Source organism: Notamacropus eugenii, chromosome 6, assembly GCF_028372415.1.
Source record: "Notamacropus eugenii isolate mMacEug1 chromosome 6, mMacEug1.pri_v2, whole genome shotgun sequence".
Lineage (NCBI taxonomy): Eukaryota > Metazoa > Chordata > Mammalia > Diprotodontia > Macropodidae > Notamacropus > Notamacropus eugenii.
Genome location: NC_092877.1, coordinates 62,273,869 through 62,292,843, shown reverse-complemented (window position 1 = coordinate 62,292,843; position 18,975 = coordinate 62,273,869). Strand labels below are relative to the sequence as shown.

At 37.7% G+C, this 18,975-nt stretch overlaps 1 protein-coding gene across 3 annotated transcripts in view; it reads left to right on the top strand.

The window, feature by feature from the left end:
- Positions 1-18,975, top strand: part of SLC2A9 (solute carrier family 2 member 9) — a 327,171-nt gene that overhangs the window by 281,518 nt on the left and 26,678 nt on the right. For all 3 annotated transcript variants that reach the window (XM_072620227.1, XM_072620226.1, XM_072620225.1), the window contains one exon: positions 14,699-14,826. In XM_072620227.1, coding sequence (XP_072476328.1) covers positions 14,699-14,826 — 128 coding nt within the window. The remainder of the gene's footprint in view (positions 1-14,698; positions 14,827-18,975) is intronic.

Sequence of the window (18,975 nt, the reverse complement as noted above, 5' to 3'; positions counted from 1 at the left end):
CAAAATTATGTGTTTTACATCCCATAATTCTGTATTCAGGAAAAGAAATACAGCTATCTCTTGATATCACCTTTTATGTCTAAATCATGTAATCATTTTGATCTTATCTTGGTATACAGTGTGAGATGATGATCTCTACCTAGTTTCTGTCAAACTGCTTTCCAATTCTCCCAGAAGTTTTTGTCAAATAGTGATTTCTTGGATCAAAGTTAAGATCATTGTGTTTATCAAACTCTAGATTACCATGGTCACTTGCTACTATGTATTGTGTACCTCATCTACTTCACTGATCCACCACGCTACTTTTTAGCCAGTGTCAGACTGTTTTGATGATTACTACTTTGTAATACATTTTGAAATATGGAATGGCTTGGTCACCTTTCCTTATATTTTTCACTGATTCCCTTGATATTCTTTACCTTTTGTTCTTCCAGATAAATTTTATTATTATTTTTTCTAGTGTTATAAAATATTTTTAGTAAATTGATTGGTATGGCACTGAATAAGTAAATTAATTAAGGTAAAATTGTCATTTTAAATGTATTGGTTTTCCCTACCCACGAACAATTGATATTTCTCCAGTTGTTTAGATTTGGCTTTATTTGTATAAAAAGTATTTTGTGATCGTGTTCATGTAGTTCCTGGTTTTGTCTTGACTGGTAGATGAAGGAGCACTCTTTTCTTTCATTCCATTGCTGTTTCCATGTGGTTCATGAATTCAACTAGATGAGTGTGTGCCTAGTCTTCTGACTGACTTTTCAATTATTATGTTCTTTTCCTGCGTACAGGATCAAATATTGTTCTCAAAATGCATGTACCTAACCTCACAGGTGACTTTTTGAGTTTAAGTGGTCTAGATCCTGCATCTCATTAGGTTGGAACTGACTGGCAGGAAGCTGCTCTAAAGTTCTTGGAGAACAGTATCACAAATAAGAGGATGGGCCCAAACACAGAACATTCTACTAGAAGACATAAATCATTCAGACAGTGCAGAGATGGGATGAAATATAAAATGCACAATACAAAGTCTTGCAAAATTCTTTATGCTCTATGAGGATTAAGAGTCATCTTCCTGAGAGTGTCTGATAGTAGTTATAAATTTAGTTACTATATCCTGTTTATATTCTATCCAATATAATTCTCTTTTCATAGAGGAAACAAACATCTCTTATATCTGATACACTGGGTACATTAGTTGACTTTATTCTCCCTCACTAAGGATGCTTAGACAAGAGCCACAATCTAAATTTTAAATAATTTTCCCTAGGGTACTCAGATAGGAGCTTAACCAGTCTAGTCTGTGAGGAGAAAGCACATACAACCTTTCTTATTAGAGGCTGGCTTATCAGTATTTAATCCAATTTGGATACTATGCCTGAGTTCAGAGAAGATGTGTCCCTTAGGGAAGAAACATAGTACCCTGCATTTGTTTTTATTGATTATACTCACTTGTTATGAGGGAAACTTTTGTTTGCAGAGTGAGAGGAAGTTACGGTAATGGAGGGAGGAAGCATCAAGAAATGATTGGTGAGAGATAGTGGGGAAATTTTATCTTCTTTTAATATCTGATATCTGGGCAACCCTTTAAGACTAAATTAGAGAGATGTCAGTGTCCTTTAGCAGAAGGTTTTATCATATATGAGTTCTGTGTATTAATAAAATCATAGATCAAGTCCCTATTCCTATCCATGTTATAAAAAATAGTATTGCACAATGACTTTTCAATCCAGTTGGATCCTCCAATCTTTCACTAATCTTCAATCTCTCCTTGTATTGTGTCTGTTTCCTTGCCTCCTACAAACACACCCATATCTTCTTAACCCTTCAAACACCTTCACTAGAAGCACCTAGCCCTGCTATCCCTCATCCTATATCTCTTTTTCCTTTTGTAGGTAAACTCCTTAAGAAGGCCATCTGTGATCAGTGCCTCCTCTTCCTTTCCTCTCACTCTCTAAACTTGCCACAGTCTAGCTTCTGATCTTATCATTCAACTCAAACTACTCTTCTCAAAGTCATAAATGATCTTTTATTTGTCAAACTGGCCTTTTCTTAGTCTTTATTCTTCTTAACATCTCTGCAGCCTTGGATATTGAATCATCCTCTTTCCCTTGACATTCTCTTTTACCTCAGATTTTCATGGTGCTGCTCTCTCCCAGTTTTCCTCCCTATCTGACCACTCCTTATCATTGTCCCTTGCAGAGTTTTTATCCAAGTTACACTTGTTCATGGTGGGTGTCCACCTTGGCTCTGCCCTAGGCTTTCTTCTCCTCCCTCTATACTATTTTACTTGATGATCTCATCAACTCTCATGGATTCATTTGTTATCTTTATGCTGAGGGTTCTTAGATCTACTTATCCAGCCCTAACATCTGTCCAGACTTCTATACTCACATCTCCAACTGCTTATTGGACATCTCAAATTGGATGTCCCATATACATCTTAAGCTCAATATCCCCCAAATTGAATTCACTATCTTTTCCTAAAAAACAAACAAACAAAAAAACACTTCTCTTCCAAACTTCTATATTACTGTCAAGGGCACCACTATCTTCCCAGTAAACCAGGCTCTCAACCTAAGTGTCATTCTCAAATCTTCATTTTCTCAACCTTTCCCCAAATCCAATCAATTGCCAAAATTTGACAATTTTACACAACCTTTCATAAATATACATTTATTTATATCTTATAAAAATAAATAGTATATATTTGTGAATATATGTATGTATATATAGATATATACACATATGCACATACACACATTAACATACATGTGCATACATACATATATATATACACATATACGTGTGTGTGTGCGTATAGCCCCTTTTCTCCTCTGACACTGCTACCATCCTGGTGCATTCCCTCACCACTTCATACCTGGATTATTGCAGTAACCTACTGGTTGGTCTCCCTGCCCCAAATCTCTGCCCACTCCAGTCCATCCTCTGCTTAGCTCCCAAATTGATCATCCTAAAGCACAGATGGACCATGTAATCTCCCTATTCAAAAACTTCAGTGTATCCCTCTTATCTCCAAGATCAAATGTAAAATCCTCTATTTCACTTTGAAAGCCCTTAATAACCTGATCCCACTGTACCTTGCCAGGCTTCTTATACTTTATTCCTCTCCATGTATCCTTCTAATCAGTGACGTTGACCTCCTTGCCGTTCTTTGCACAAGACACGCTGTGTCAGAGCTCTGGGCATTTTCACTGACTGTCCCCTCATGCCTGAAATGCTCTCCCTCCTCATCTTTGCTTCCTGATTTCCCTGTATTCCCTCAAGTTTCAGTTAAAATCTCACCTTCTGCAAGAAGCCTTTCCAAGCCCTGCCCATTCCCTCTGAGATCAATTCCTATTTCCACTGCATATCTTGGATGTAAATAGTTTTTGAAAGTTGGTTCTCTCACTAGAATGTAAGTTGTTTGCTGGTTTTTTGTCTGTTTTTTTTATACCAGCACTTAACACAGAACCTGGCACGTAGCAGTAGGTGTTTAATAAATGTATATTTACCGACATACTGACTGATTGAATAGAGAACTAGCTTTGAAATCAGGAAGAGTTAGATGCAAATCCCTCCTCTGACATTTTTACTAACAGCATGTCCCTGACTAAGTCATTGAACTCATCAGTAGCTCAGGTAACTCCCTGGGACTTCTTTCCAGAATCCTCTGCAGTTCAATGTAGAAGAAAGGAGAGAATTTCCCATTCTCCAGAAATCATCAATCCTGCCTCAAATTCTAGAATGAGATGTTTTCAGATATGTCACACTAAATGCTACAAGGAAAGATGACTCAGATGAGACTCAGAAAATGGAGTCCTAGATCTACTATTAACTAGTTGTAGGATGTTAGGCAAATCAGTTTATCTTTCTGAACCTCAGTTTTTCTACCTGTAAAATGAGGTGATTAAACTAGATTATTACGCTCACTCAAATTTATATATTTGTGTGCTTAGTACTTTCCTCTCAACAACCCTATGAGGTTAGGGGTGTCTGCCATCCCTTAAAATCCAAATGTTCTATGTTCCATGTTCTAATGTCCCTTCTACTTCTAACATTTTATGTTCCCTGTGATTAGGTCTCTTTCAGCTCTCACATTCTATAATCCTATGGTTATATCTGGAAGAGAACTTCCATCACCCCACTGTTTTAGTGTTAAAATTACATATTGTCTAATTTATTCCAGGACTAGTGGAAACAGATTGTGAGACTCCCACATGTATTACCAACCATGTTTTCAGAACCAACAAATTAATTTCAAGCCTTGAGGGCTCATTTAAATAAAACCATTAGATTTTCTGTTCTCAGTTCAACCTAGAACCTTAACTAGGAATGAATAACTAGGGTTTTATTCCAAAGAACTGAAATTCAAAAATTAAACCTAGCAAATAGCTAGTATAGTTAGCTATTAGAATACTTAGTTAAACATAGCACAGTTAAATATAGAATAGTTAGTTAAAATGGGCAGTTAACAACAACTTCCTTCTCCCAGTAGTCGGACTCAATTTGAGTTCATCCCCAATTCCCCCAACCCATTGTTCCTCTCTCCCCAATATGAGCTTCTTTAAAAGTTAATTTGGGGCCATATTTTGGGCCAGTTCCCTGGGGCATATTTTGCATCTGCTTGCTTGTGGCATAAAAGAAATTGTTCATTACATCTCTGGTCCAACCCTTCAGAGTAACTAATATTTCATGTTTACAGGAAACTTTCCTCCAAGGAATTCACAGAATCACAAATTCTATAGCCAGTTGGGGCCTCTAGAGATCATATAGTGTAGCCTTTGCCTTCTGGCACATAATGTACCATTATGTTCATTTTGATGAGGCTTCTGAAACCCAGAGAGGTTAGATTAGTTTCCCAAGAATACAACTAATAAATGTCTGAGAGAAGATGAAACAGAAGATTCTTTTTCTTCCTACTGCAATTTTTTTATCTTTTCTCTTGTCCCACTAAAAAAGGAAAATTCAAAGCAAGCTCTAGTTATCATCCATATTATCCAGTGGAATGTTTCCCTCATATTCACCTAAACATGGGCACAGTTAATTTAATTTGATATCCTAAATATGCATGGGGTGAATGAACACATATAAAGCATGTTGCCAACCTTAAAGCATTACAGAAGTGCTAGCTTTTATTACTGCTACTACTCCTATTATGAGACATTCAACACTAAGCAAACTTGGGTCATCCCTGTCCTTCCAGCTTTATTTCATGTGTCCCATTCTATCTGCTCTACACTCCAAGGCAAACTGTACTTAATCTCTTCACCCTTTATGCCTTTGTGCACACCACTTCCCATACCTCGACTGCCTTCCTACTACCATTACTTCTGTTGAATTCCTATAATCAGCACTTAGCACATTTCTCGGAACATGGTAGGTGCTTAATAAATGTTTATTGAATTGAATTAATCTCCATACCAAGGAGTCCAAAAGAGTCAAGGAACCATCTCAGCCATCAACACTTAATCTCCTTGCCAAGTGTAGAGAGACATGGCAGCTAAGAACTAAACCACTTTGGAATACAAATTTACTTCCAAAACATGGAGGGAGATAGAGTATCACAAGTTGTAAAACATCACAAAATAGCAAAAAGAAAACAAACCTACAGAAAGGTCATCATGGAAACCAACTAATCAGATCATCCAGAGATCATTTATGGAAGAAACCAAAAGAAAGGACAAAAAAAAAGATGCCAAATAGAACAGATCAGCTGCTTCTGTAGGGATCTGTTCTCATAAGTGGTAGCAATGGAACCATTATATCTAGACTCATCACTTCATTACCCAAGAAAATATGTGAGAAACTATTGTTGCTGCTGCTGCCACCGTGGCTGCTATTTGAAAATGAAGGATGAACAATGACGACATTAACAATGTGAAGAAGTAACAATAGCATTTAAGAAAAAGAAATGTGGAAGAGCCTGATACCTGACCAACTACGTATGGAAGAAATCTGTGTTTGAGGATCCACAATTTTAAAGATATTCAGGAATAAATTTCTAAGTTATCTTAAAGGGAGGGAAGAATGAAGGTAAACAGCCCATAGGCATCCATAGAATGTGCCAGGACACCATGTGATGTTTCCTTCCTTTGAGGTGGAAGGAAAGACCAACAGTAAAGAGTATGCCAACGCACTGTGTATGTTTATGTGATAGCTCAGATACTACACTCAGAAGTCCAAGGACTTATGGACTCTGGACTCTGGAGGGAGGCTCCTTTAGGTAGAACATAAGGAAAGACATGAACAAGAACAGAAGAGGATGAGAAATTATGGCCATCCTTGATAGACACAATTACCAGGCTCCATATAAATACTTATTGCTTCCCCTGTTTACAAAGTGCTGTCCCTGGGGATAGAAAAGCAGGGACCATCCCTGTTCTCAAAGCATTCACATTACAATGGGGAAACAAGATTCAAACATATAAACTAAGTACAGAGTAAGTGGAGGTTCATATCAGAGGGGAAAGTATTAGCAGCTGAGTCAGACCAGGATAGGACTCCTCCAGAAGATGAGCTTGAGATGAGAATCTTGAAGGAAGCCAGGGTAGCCAGGCAGTAGAGGAGAAGAGGGAGAGCTTTCAGAGCATCAAGGAAATCAAAGACATGGAGATAGGAGACAGAGAGTTATGTGTGAGGCATAACAGTTTAACTGAGTCACAGAGTTCATGGAAGGAAGTAAAGCACAAGAAGACTGTAAAGTAGGAGGAAGTCAGGTTATGAAGACCTTTAAGCGATATAAAGGAGTTTGGGTTTTTAAATCTTGGCAATAATAAAGAACTACTGAAACTCATTGATCAGGAAGAGATCATCAGAAAAATCACCTTGATAACAAAGGAGAAGATGGATTCAAGTGGGGGCAGGCTTGAGGAAGAGAGGAGAAGGAGAAGTCTATTACAACAAGTCAGGGGAAAGGTGCTAAGTCCCTAAACTAAGGCAGTGACTGTATGAGTACAGAGAAGATGTTAACTACGAGAGTGGAGACAGAAATGACAACATTGATAAGCAACTGGATATAGGGACGGCAAGACACACACACAGATATATATAAAAGAAGTGAGAACATGATAAGGGCATAAAGCAAATATAAAGTGCTTTGAGTTCAGATGAGAGAAATAGCATTTTCATCTCAGGGAATCACAGAAAAGAGAGCATTGAAGAGTTAGTAGGATGGGTGTCTATCACTTGGGAAGTGGTTAAACAAGCAACAAATTCTGGTATGAGTGCAATTGAATATTTTTGCGTGGTAAGAAATGACAGTTATGAAGAACTCAGAAAAATATGTGAAGATTTATATGATGTGATGCCAAGTGAAATAAATGGAGCCAGAGGAAAAATATATACGACTATAATGATACGAAGGAAAACACCACTAAAAGGAACTCAGACTCTGAATAACTGGAAAATCAGGAATAGTCCCAGGTAATACAGCTCCTTCTCTTGTAGAGAGGCAGGGGATGACAGGGGCACAACGATTCCCACATTTTCAGGCACAGTTCCCATGCCGGTTATTTTTGTTTTAACTATTCCCTCACTACAAAGGGAGATTCAATCCTCAGTAAGGGCTATATATAAAAATGGGATCTAAATATATAATTTCAAATAAATTAAAAAGAGGGAAAGGGGGGAAGATAAATCAGCAGGAAAAATAGGTATGATGACAACAAGCTGAGTTTGGGGGCAGGGCATAGTTTGCAAGCCATTCCAGATAAATGGAAGATCATGGCAAAACCAAACAGGAGAGCATGAGGGAAGGATAGTGAATAATCCAGTTTGGCATCTGAGAAGACAGGGCTATGAAAGTAAAACAGCTACAGAAGGTTTGGAATGCTAGGGTAAGAAGTTTGAAGTTCATTCAGTAGGCAATAGGGAGCCACTGAAAGTTTTGAGCAGAAGATTGATGTGGATAAAGATATGCATCAGAAAGACAGCAATGGAGGCATTTGTGAGGTGAGCCAAGCAGACTATTAAAGGGATTGCCCCTTCCCTAAAGTCTGTTGTCTCATTCATTTGATGCTCAGCTGGTTCTTAGGATTCTCCTTCCTTCCTTCCTTCCTTCCTTCCTTCCTTCCTTCCTTCCTTCCTTCCTTCCTTCCTTCCTTCCTTCCTTCCTTCCTTCTTTCTTTTCTTCCTTCCTTCTTTCCATTTCTGTCCTGGTCTGGCAGTAATATAATGAGCTGTCCACTGTTAACCTCCCCATATTAATGCTGAACATAGTGCAGTCACCTGATCAGAACAGATCACTTTGGCTTTGAACTCTCAAGCATAAGACAACCACCAGCCTCCGCCCCCTTGGCAGCTGGAACTGTAGGTTTGCACCCCTACTCTGGGCTTCTTGTGTCATTTCTTATATCATTCCAAAGTTCTTTAACTTTTCCAGTTTGTGTCATCTCCAAAAGCCTCGGTATCCCATCTCTCCACTTTTCCCAGAACCTAGCAGAATACTGAGCAGAAAGTAATGTGTAAATGAATACGTGCTGATTGAGTGAAGTCTACTTTCTAAGTAGAAGCAATTCCTTTTCTCCTAACAAAAGCCCCCCACGTGCTACTCACTGAGGAGGGAGAGAGGACTCTGTTGTCCCTCAGAAGGAGGTGGGGGGGGCGCGGTATGCAGTGATAGCGAATGCCAGTAAAACACACTAACCCCCTACAGGAAAGCTCAGCAGATATGTCACCTTGCAGAACACAGCCTGAGCCCATTGACTGTAGCAGCTGTATTCAAATGATCTCTCAAAACTTGAAATTCATTTAAATTCCTTTGGTTGGAAAACATATTGTTGTTATTTTTTTCTACTATTGGTAAGACTTTTCTTAAAAATTTCACTTATTAGCCACTGATTATTTCTATTTTCCAAACCAAATGAAGCAAAGGGATATGAGACTCTTACCATTGAACTGGATCTGGTTAGCTGTAGTTATTTTTCAAAAGCATTCAGGCTTAACAAATGAAACACTAGACTTGGCAGGAAAATCTGGTTTCAAATCCTGTCTCAGATCTTTGTCAGCTGTATGACCCTGGGGAAGTCTCTTAACCTCTTCAAGTCTATTTCCTCACTAATAAAATGGGAAAACAATAGCACGTACCTCACAGGGTTACTGTAGGAATCAAATGACTTAATGTACAGAAAACACTTTGTAGACCTGGAAGCTCTCTATGTAGATGAAATCTATTATTGTTTCTACCTCCTTGGGCCTCACTTGCTTCATCTATAAAATGTGGGGCCTGGACTCAGGAATGCCAAAGTTCTGTCTGTTCTGAAACCCAGGACTTGTCAACTTCTCTGTGCTACTTTTTTTTAATTGATCAAATGGGAAGTTCAATACCTAATACCTGCCTCAGGCTGCTATTTGAGTGTGAGATGCGGTAGTGAATTCTCTGTTGGCATCATGCAGCCTCCTGAGGCTCTCCCACTTCTCATGGGGGGATTATTTCTCTGGCAGCAAAAAGCAATCTTCTATTTGCCTGGAGGCCATCCGCTATTACTGCTGTCTGGTACCAGGAGGATTATTTAGTGGACCATACTCTGGAAAGAGAAGATACTCAGACTATCTCATTGTAGATATCTAGTTTAATACAATGAATTACATCACAGTGGCTTAGTAATCAATTAATGTACATGGGGACCGCCAGCCAGCAATGTAATTTCTATTACAAATTGCAAGGCCCTGGAATTTCATTTGAAATCATTTGACTTCTCATCACGTCAGTTTTATCACACATATAGTAATGGGAACAACCAGACTCATGGGAGTTTAGAATTGCAGAGCTGAGAAAGGTTCTTAAAACCATCTGCCAGAGGTCAAATCAGCCTTCCAACACAATGCTAGCCAGAACAGATCTTACTGGTTACCTAATTAAATATCACCATCATTTACAGATGACAACTTGGAGAAAGGTCAAATGTGTGACTTGTCCAACAAGCTAGTAGCAGAGTCAGAATTACAGTCTCTAGACTTCCAGCTGAGTGTGTATGTGTGTGTGTGTGTGTGTGTATGCCTGTGCATGTGCACATGCACTTTTCTCACTCCATTACACTATCTTCACGTGTAAAGTATTTCTAAAATCCCCAGAAGTTTTCAGGACAAACTCACCAAACAGGTTATCTTAGACATTTTTTTTTGGAACAAAACGGGCAATACTTAATAACCTTGGATTAATGGAACAGTATTTGTTTTTTGTTTTTGTGGAGGGGGAGAGGCATGGGTGTGCATGTTGGGTTTTTCTTTTTGGAAACCTGATCCAGGGAATGAGCAGGTGGAAGAGAGAATTACCAGTCATGGGGGATATGGTAATAGTAAAGTAAGAAAGGATTACTGGAGAAGGGAGGATATGATGTAAATTTTTAATAAAGCCCATTTTGACAAAGCTAGTTAGTAAATTTTAGAGAAGGCCTAGTCCCTGACTTAATAGAGCTTATAGTTGGTGGGAGAAAAAGATACAAACCTATACATTATTATATGTTATATAAGTGAATTAAATAGTTGTTAACAGTGGATAGCCTTGGAGAAAAGAGTGCCAGGAATATTCTACAGGGATCGATAAAGAAGGCAACCTCTGAGTAGGGCCTTAATGGATGGGAATCAATTCAGTAGGCACAGAGGGAGCGCATCGGCTTCTAAAGGCATGAAGGTGGAAAGCATATTTACATTTTTTTAAAAAAACCAACATCAAGCAAAATATAAGAAGATGTGACTTAGAAGATGTTCACAGGGAAAAATCTTGGGGTTTTACTTAACGACCTCAGTATACATAAACAGCATGATATTGCCTTGGGAAAAAATAAAACTAATATAATTTTAATTTGCATTAAGAAAATCTAACGTCCAGAATGGACCCAGAAGCGTTCATAGCATAGCAGAAAGGGAGCTGGCCTTGGAGTCAGGAAGATGTGGGTTCAGGTCCCATCTCTGATCTCTACTGGGACACAAAAATGTGTGTCCCTGGATAGGTCACTTAATCTCTTAGTGGGCTAAACAGCTCTCCTTTTTTTATGAAAGATTAAAAGGTGCAGGAAAAGTGTCATCTTCCTCTGGTAGTGGGAATGTCCTCTTCCAGGAGCTCTCCATACCATGGAAATCAAAGGTCTGGTACCTACTGCATCTCTGTCCTATTGTCTAGAACAAGGGAAATATGCCATGCAGAGTACAAAAACCTAATGAGACCACCTCTGTTGTATTGAGTCCCATTTTAGGAGAGACAGAGTTTATCCAAAGAAAGGCAGTGAGGGATGGTGAGGGGACTTGAAACTCTCTTGTATGAATATAGAATCAGGTTCATTGAGAATAGCAGTTAGGTGGTGCAGTGGATAGAGTACTGGGCCTGGAGTCAGGAATACCTGAGTTCAAATTGGGTCTCAGACACCTACTAGTGGTGAGACCATTTGTAAAGTGAGCTGGAGATAGGAATGACAAGCCATTCCAGTGTCTTTGCCAAGAAAATCCCAAATGGGTCACAAAGAGTTGACAGAACTGAACAACTCTTTGAGAGTAAGGATTATTTAAATTCCTTTTTCTTTGTATCCCATACCTACCATAGTGCCTGGAACATAAGAGCTACTTAATAAATTCATGCTAATTATAGATCAGTTGAAGGCACTGCGTACAGTTCAGTGTGCAAAAGACTAAAGAGAAATATGTCCTTTGAATATTTGAAGAGTTCTTGTATGGAAAAAGAATAGATTTGCCCTTTGTTTTTTTAAAGATTGGGACTAGAAAAATGGGTAAACATTACAAGGAGGAAGATTTTGAATCACAGGGGAGAACTTCCTTGCAGTTAGAGCTGTTCAACAATAGAACTGGCTGTTTCACAAATTAGCAAGTTTTTGTCACTAAAAATATCCAAGCAGAAGCCAAATATCAGTGATGTCTCAGGAGTGATTACTGTATTGGGTGAAGGGTTGGATTGCCTGGACTGGCTTCAAAGAAGTCTAAGAGCTGGAAGGAAAATTAAAGATTATTTAGCCCAAGTTCCTTATTCTAGAAATAAGCAACCTGACAGTCAGTGCAGGAAACATAATTAATAGAAGAGTGAAGTCTTGAACCCAGATGGAGTGATTCCTATTCAAATACTCTTTCTAATGTACCTACAAGGAGCTTTCCAAATCTGAAACTGGTTCTTGAATCCAGAAGAGAACTGGTTCAAATCCCATTTCTAACACTTAACAATTTTGTAACCATGGGAAGGTGTGGTAACTCCTTTAAGATTTAGTTCCTTATCTAAAAAATAAGAACATAGGAAAGGATTGTTTTCTAGGGAAGCTAGGTGATACAGTAGATAAGAATGCTGGTCCTGGAATCAAGAGGATCTGTGTTCAATCAGCCTCAGATACTTCTAGCTGAGTGACCCTGTGCAAGTCACTTAACCCTATTTGTTTCAGTCTCCTCATTTGGATGTAAACGAGCTGAAGAAGGAAATGACAAACCACTTCAATATCTTTGCCTAGAAAACCCCAAATAGGGTCATGAAGACTTTAATAAGACTGGAACAACTCAATAACAGAGATTGTTTTAAGTTTGATAACTTTATATTGTGATGGTGGAATGATTTTTGTGAATACAAGTACTCTGAATAATCTTGATTCAGTTTACTTTTATGTGACCCTTTAAAGGAACATCTTAATGTCTGGGTTTTAAATTATCCTTTGGAAGCTAAATATGTTATAAGCTAGGAATGTAACAGGTGGGCAGTTTCTGGGCACATGGAATTCCAGTACAGTGTTACATACCCAGGGCATCTTCATAATCCACCAGAGTCAAGACTCTCTAGTAATAACAAAATATATTCTTGTATAATAGGATGTAATCAAAACTTGCTTCTTCATTCTCCTCCTTCCCTTTTTTCTTTTGCTTTTCTTTTTTTTCTTGGAATTTGTTGTTTTCTTGGTTATTTGTTGTTGTTTCAGTCATGTCTGACTTCTCATGACCCCTTGTTGGGACTTTTTTGGAAAAGATTGTAGAATGGTTTGCCATTTCCCTCTCTGACTTATTTTACAGATAACAAACCCAAGGCACACAGAGTTAAGTAAGTTACCCAGGATCGCACAGTTAGTAAGTGTCTGAGGCCAGATTTGAGCTCATGAAGATCAGTCTTCCTGACTCCAGGCCTAATATTCTTTCCACTCTGCCAACTAGCTGCCCTAAACTAATCATAAGTTTCATTGAATGGTGAGACTTTTACCTATTTTTTCAGAATATCTTAATCAATAGCATGAATGTTTTATCTATCTAATATCCATATTCAACACTTAAAGCAACCATATTGATGCATACAATCTAGAATTAGGTTCTGAATGTATATTCATTTATTATTATATATATTATTGTATTATGATATGTTATATAATATATATTATTACATATATAATGGTATTATATATTATTATCTGTTAGTTAAAATATAGGTGATAGTCTTCTTTATCATGAGTTATAGCCCATGATATGGAGGGGACCACTGAATTTGAGGTAAGATGTGGGACTTGAGTTCAAATCCAACTTTCCCACATCATACCAGTTTGACCACCACTGACAAGTCACTAAATTCCTCTGATCCTTTCTTTTCTCATCTGTAAATGAATGGGTTAGACTGGAGGACCGCTTAGATCCTTTCCATCTCCAAATCAATGATCCCCCTTTCCTTTTTCAATGTGTGAACATGGTAAACTTTATATTTTGATGTTATGGCAATTGTTGGATATCATATTTATAATACTAGGACTCCACTATGGAATCACTTAGGCTAAGTGGTCCTACTAACACCCATAGAACTATATGGGCAGAATAGACAGTCTGTACTTTTCCATTGTTAACTCTGTTAGGCTGAGGAGGCTTGAAGCTTTTTGATAGGATGAATTCTTGACCTGCTTACAAGATCATTCAGCCTTAGTTAACATTAGACCCTCCTATTAGTTATGCGTATGTTTCCTGCCCTACACATCTCCTTCAACCTGAGACTGGGATAAATTTCTTTTATGTGGGGACAAACCTCTGTCTGTTTATGTTGCCATAGTGTGTGTATTTCCTTTGTTTGCCTGCTTGCTGCATCCCATGATAATAAAGTTAGTGATTGTATTTCTAGAAATCCCAAATCCAGGTATTTTCTTTAATCTAACCAAATAAAGCATATTGTCATTCAGGAATCCTGCTACAAGATAATAAAAAGTGAGAGCTGATTAGAGACCTCAGAGGTAATCTCATCCCCTAAATTCTACAGACAAGGAAACTGTCCCAAAGACTATCTGTGGGATGTTTAAGGCCATATAACTGGTCACTGGCAGGGCACAGACTCAAATTCAAGTCTCCTATCTTTCAGTCCTAGCCTCATTCCACTGAACCGAGCTCCCAAATGCATTTTTCACAATCAAACTTTGGTTCAGTTTTTAATATCTATCACTCTATTTAGTGACACCCTAAGCAAGATCCACAGTACATCAGGGAGCACTGGGAATTTTGTTTGGACAGCAAATGAAATTTGTGATGAACATGCCAAGGCACTGTTTAAACATTCAAGATGTAAGTGATATTTAAAGGAAGCAGGAATTCAGAATGTTCCCTTTTCACTCAAACATGAAGACCTGGTTCTTGTCATAAGATGATCCTGTGATGTGAATATTTGCCCAACACTGACATTTGAAAGTTGATGCTGACGGAATGGCAAGCAACGGGCTTTTATTAATTCAGCATCTTGATCTGCTCATTTCAGGTGGAATCCCATTCATCTTGACTGGAGAGTTTTTCCAGCAGTCTCAGCGGCCAGCTGCATTTATGATCGCAGGGACAGTCAATTGGCTCTCCAATTTTGCAGTGGGGCTCCTTTTTCCATACATTGTGGTATGTACTGTGATGGTAGCTATTTTCCTTCCACTTTTTCCTAAGGATCTCTGCAACTCCAAGAAAAGGGAACGAGGAACTAACAGCCAGAGGAGAAATGATGACCTTCTACATAATGATGAAATTGGTTAGGAAAATGGTAATCAATCTTTCCAAATCACTCATCTCCTAAAAGAGGAGAGTAATTTGTACTTAAGCTTAAATACAGAGAGAAAATCTCTACTTAGCATGTTATAATGGAAAGAATTAGAGGTCTAGGGTTTGAATTCCACCTCTGATGGTTGTTACTTGTAGGATCTTGAATAAGTTGCAGCCTCCCTAGGTTTCAGTTTCCTCCCCTATAAAATGAGGGAGTTAGGCCAGATGGTCTCTGGAGTTCTTTCCAATTCCAAATCTAACATTCTGTTTTTTATTCCCCATTTTGATATTGGAAAGAAACTTTATTTCTCTGACCCTCAGTTTTCTTATCTATAAAATGAAAGGTTCAAATTATATTAAACCACCTTCAAATTCTTAACATTTTATCCTGTGTTAATTCCAAATAAAAGTATTCTCTTCCTCCTCCAATTTTTCTGCAGTTCTATATCTGAATATCAATCATGGATTGTCATATGAATATCTATATGCTTCCCCCTCAAAAAATGAATTATAAATTCTTTGAGTAAAGGGCCTGTCATTTTTTTCATTCTTTTAGCATCAGTGCTTAGTATAGGATTACTGAATGAGTGACTGAGAAAGCATTAATTAAGGCTTACCATATGCCATGGGTGTATGCTGAGCATTGGGAATGCAAATAGAAGAAAACAAAATATTTCCTTCCTCAAAGAGAATATGTTCTAATGGTCAAAGACTATACATAAAAGAGAACTAGAAAGGGCTATGGTTTGTCAACAGCCAAAAAGTGATGTAGAAGCCTGATTCCAGACAAGAGGAAGTTAAAGCTCCCCTATCATAATCCAGCATCCTAAGACAGAGTTCAAAATTCTAATGGAAGGAGAATGAGGGCAATGAAGACAGTGATGATAGTGCAGGCAGCATGGTTTGCAGGCAGCCATGTCAGTTGCAGCCTGTTAATAAATGTTAGCTGAATTAAATTGAATTCCAATTCTAACAGTCTCTCCATTTTAAGCCCCTGTCAGCTTTGACATTCTCTGCTTTTAAATTAATTTCTTTCAGCGGCTTTAAATGGCCTATCACTGACACACATATAATCTAGGTACATGCCTTGGAATGTGGAATTAGGTAGTCACAAATTTCATTTAATATTTTTCTGGAGTCAAACAAACTCTCTTAGCTGAATTCATAAAATGGTATGTTGTCTTTTTGGTCAAATTTAAACTTTAAATGACTTTTCCAGGTTTGAAAATTTTGTACAAACTTAATACAACCAAGAATCACTAAAACATTCATAATGCTTAGGGAGACCTACAGGATGAGGTTTCATATCTTCTCTAAGAATTAAATGGAATGTCAACTCATTCTTCCCCACATTCTTTAGTTACTATATATAACAACAGCAGCAGTCCTTGAGATGAGGACAGATGGAGGAGGTCTTTTGTTTCCTCACCTGGCACTTGAATGCCAGGAGTAGACTCTAAATGACTGGTAAGGTTTCCTTCCACCCTAACATTCCTTGGTTTCTCTATGATTTCTGCTGTATCTTTGCAACATGGTTCTCTAGACAGTTGGCAATGAGATGTATTGTATTGGAAAGAGGAGTGGACTCCTGGACAATGATCCCAGAGACCTGGGATTGAGGTCCAACTCTACCAGCTGTGTGACTTTGGATAAGTCATTTAATCTCTCAGACGTTGGTTTCCTTTATCTATAAAATGGCCCCTTTGCACAAAATGGTGGTCACTTCCCAATATGAAATTCTCTGAATGGAAGTGGTCTATCAGGCAATTAAAAAAAAGATATAACCTTAAATCATACCATATTTTAAATACATCTACCTCAGTAACAAATGACATTTTTGAAAACACACACAACTGTAATCAATTCTAAGGGAGTAATGAAGCAAAATTATCCTCATGATTTCTATTTCACCAGTAGTAACGATGTTGGTCACTTCTCAGTGGGTAGAAATCATTCTCAAGTTACCTTCACATCTTTTTGTCCCTTTCTCCCAAAATGATAGAAATATGGATGGAAAGAGGAAAGAGTGGGACATAGTGGGTAGAACACTTAATTTGGAGTCAGAAAGACTTGAGTTCAAATCCTTCCTCAGATACCTACTATCAGTGTGACCCTGGACAAGTCACTTAATTTATGTGTGCCTCAGTTCCTTTATCTGAAAGTGAAGATAATAATAGCATCTTTCATACAGGGTAGAGCAGTTAGGTGGCACAGTGGGTAGAGTGCCAGGGCTGTTTTTCAGGAAGACTCATCTTCCTGAGTTCAAATCTGGCCTCTGATACTTACTAGCCATATCACGCTGGGCAAGTCACTTAACCCTATTGGCCTCAGTTTACTCATCTATAAAATGAGCTGGAGAAGGAAATGGCAAACCAGTTCAGTATCTTTGGCAAGAAAACCCCCAGATGGGATCACAAAGAGTCGAACATGACTAAAACAACTGAACAGTGACAACATCAAGGATTGTTGTGAGAATCAAAGGAAGTGATTAATGAAGGACTTGCCAAATGTTAGCTATTATTGTAAGTAGGTATGAGTAGAACATCTCAGATTTCCTTTTATCGATTTTTCCTCTGCCCTCATCATTTCCTTCCATGTATTTATAACTATGTTATGTTTATAAGTAGAACCATTACTTGGAGGTAGATGGGAAGATAAAAAGAAAGCAGAAATAATGAATTTGTTTTTTTTCTGTTTGCATTTTCAAGGAGAATGATGTTCAAATTGGGAAGTAAAGACCAAAAATGGTTATTAGGCCATTGAAATCTCATATTTCCATAGTGACTTAAGTTTTATAAAGGAGATAGGTAGTTCACTTATTCTTACTCCCATTTTACAGATAAAAGACTGAGGTTCTAAAAGTTTAAGTGATGGGTCTAAGAAAAATGAGATAAAAAGAGAGTACCTGGTTGTCCTTTGAGATCCAGTTACCAAACCCTTACAAATGATATTACAGTGTTCTTTAAAAATGAACTGATGGTTGTCATTTTTTCATTGATCTTTGAATAAAAAAATGGGTGGTAACAAGATTAGCAAATATCTTGATTTTCCAAGTAGAGAAAAAGGTAGATTCTCCGAACTAGTGACTATGGGGTTAATTAGCTCTAATGTCTGTCAACATTCTAGACATAACAATAATTGCTTGAATTCATATAACTTTTTAAAAAGATTGCAAAATGCTTTCCACACATAAATTCATTTGATTGTCACAACTAGCCTCTTAGGAAAGTACAATAGCTATTATTATCTCCACTTTGTAGATGAAAGAAATGAAACTAGGAGATATCAACAGATTTGCTGATGGTCATGGCAGTAAATGTCAGAGGCAGGCTTTTCTGATCCTGGAAGAGAAGTTCTTAACAGGGGTCCATGAACAGATAGATAGATAGGTAGATAGATACATAGATAGATACATAGATAGATAGATAGATAGATAGATAGATAGATAGATAGATAGATAGATAGATAGATGATAGATAGAAAGATAGATAGATAGATAGATAGATAGGAAGACAGAGAGATAATAGTTCAAGATAATTGGTTTCCTTTGAAATCATATATTTTATTTTATGCATTTAAAACACTTTGAGAAGGGGTCTGTAAGTTTCACTATACTGCTAAACAACTCTCTAACATTAAAAAAAGACAATCTGCTCTAAAAGGCTGGGATAAACCTAGTATGATGAAAATTTATCAGGAATAAGTGTAAAGTCCTATTCGTAGGTTCAAAAGTCATTTATACATAGGATAGCAGTGATGTGGCAAAACAATAATGAAAATGAAAAAATATCTGGGAAGTAAGCAGGAAGCTCGGTTCAAATCACCAGGTGACATGATACTGAAAATAGCCATCGCATAATAAGCAGTATAATCTCTAGAAGGAGCAAGATTATGATTCTCCTACACTGTCATGGATCTGATACAGCTATATCTTAGAGATAATGCAAGTTCAATTCGAGATCCCCTCAATACTATCACAATAAAGCACGCCACATGAAGTTTTTGGTTTCC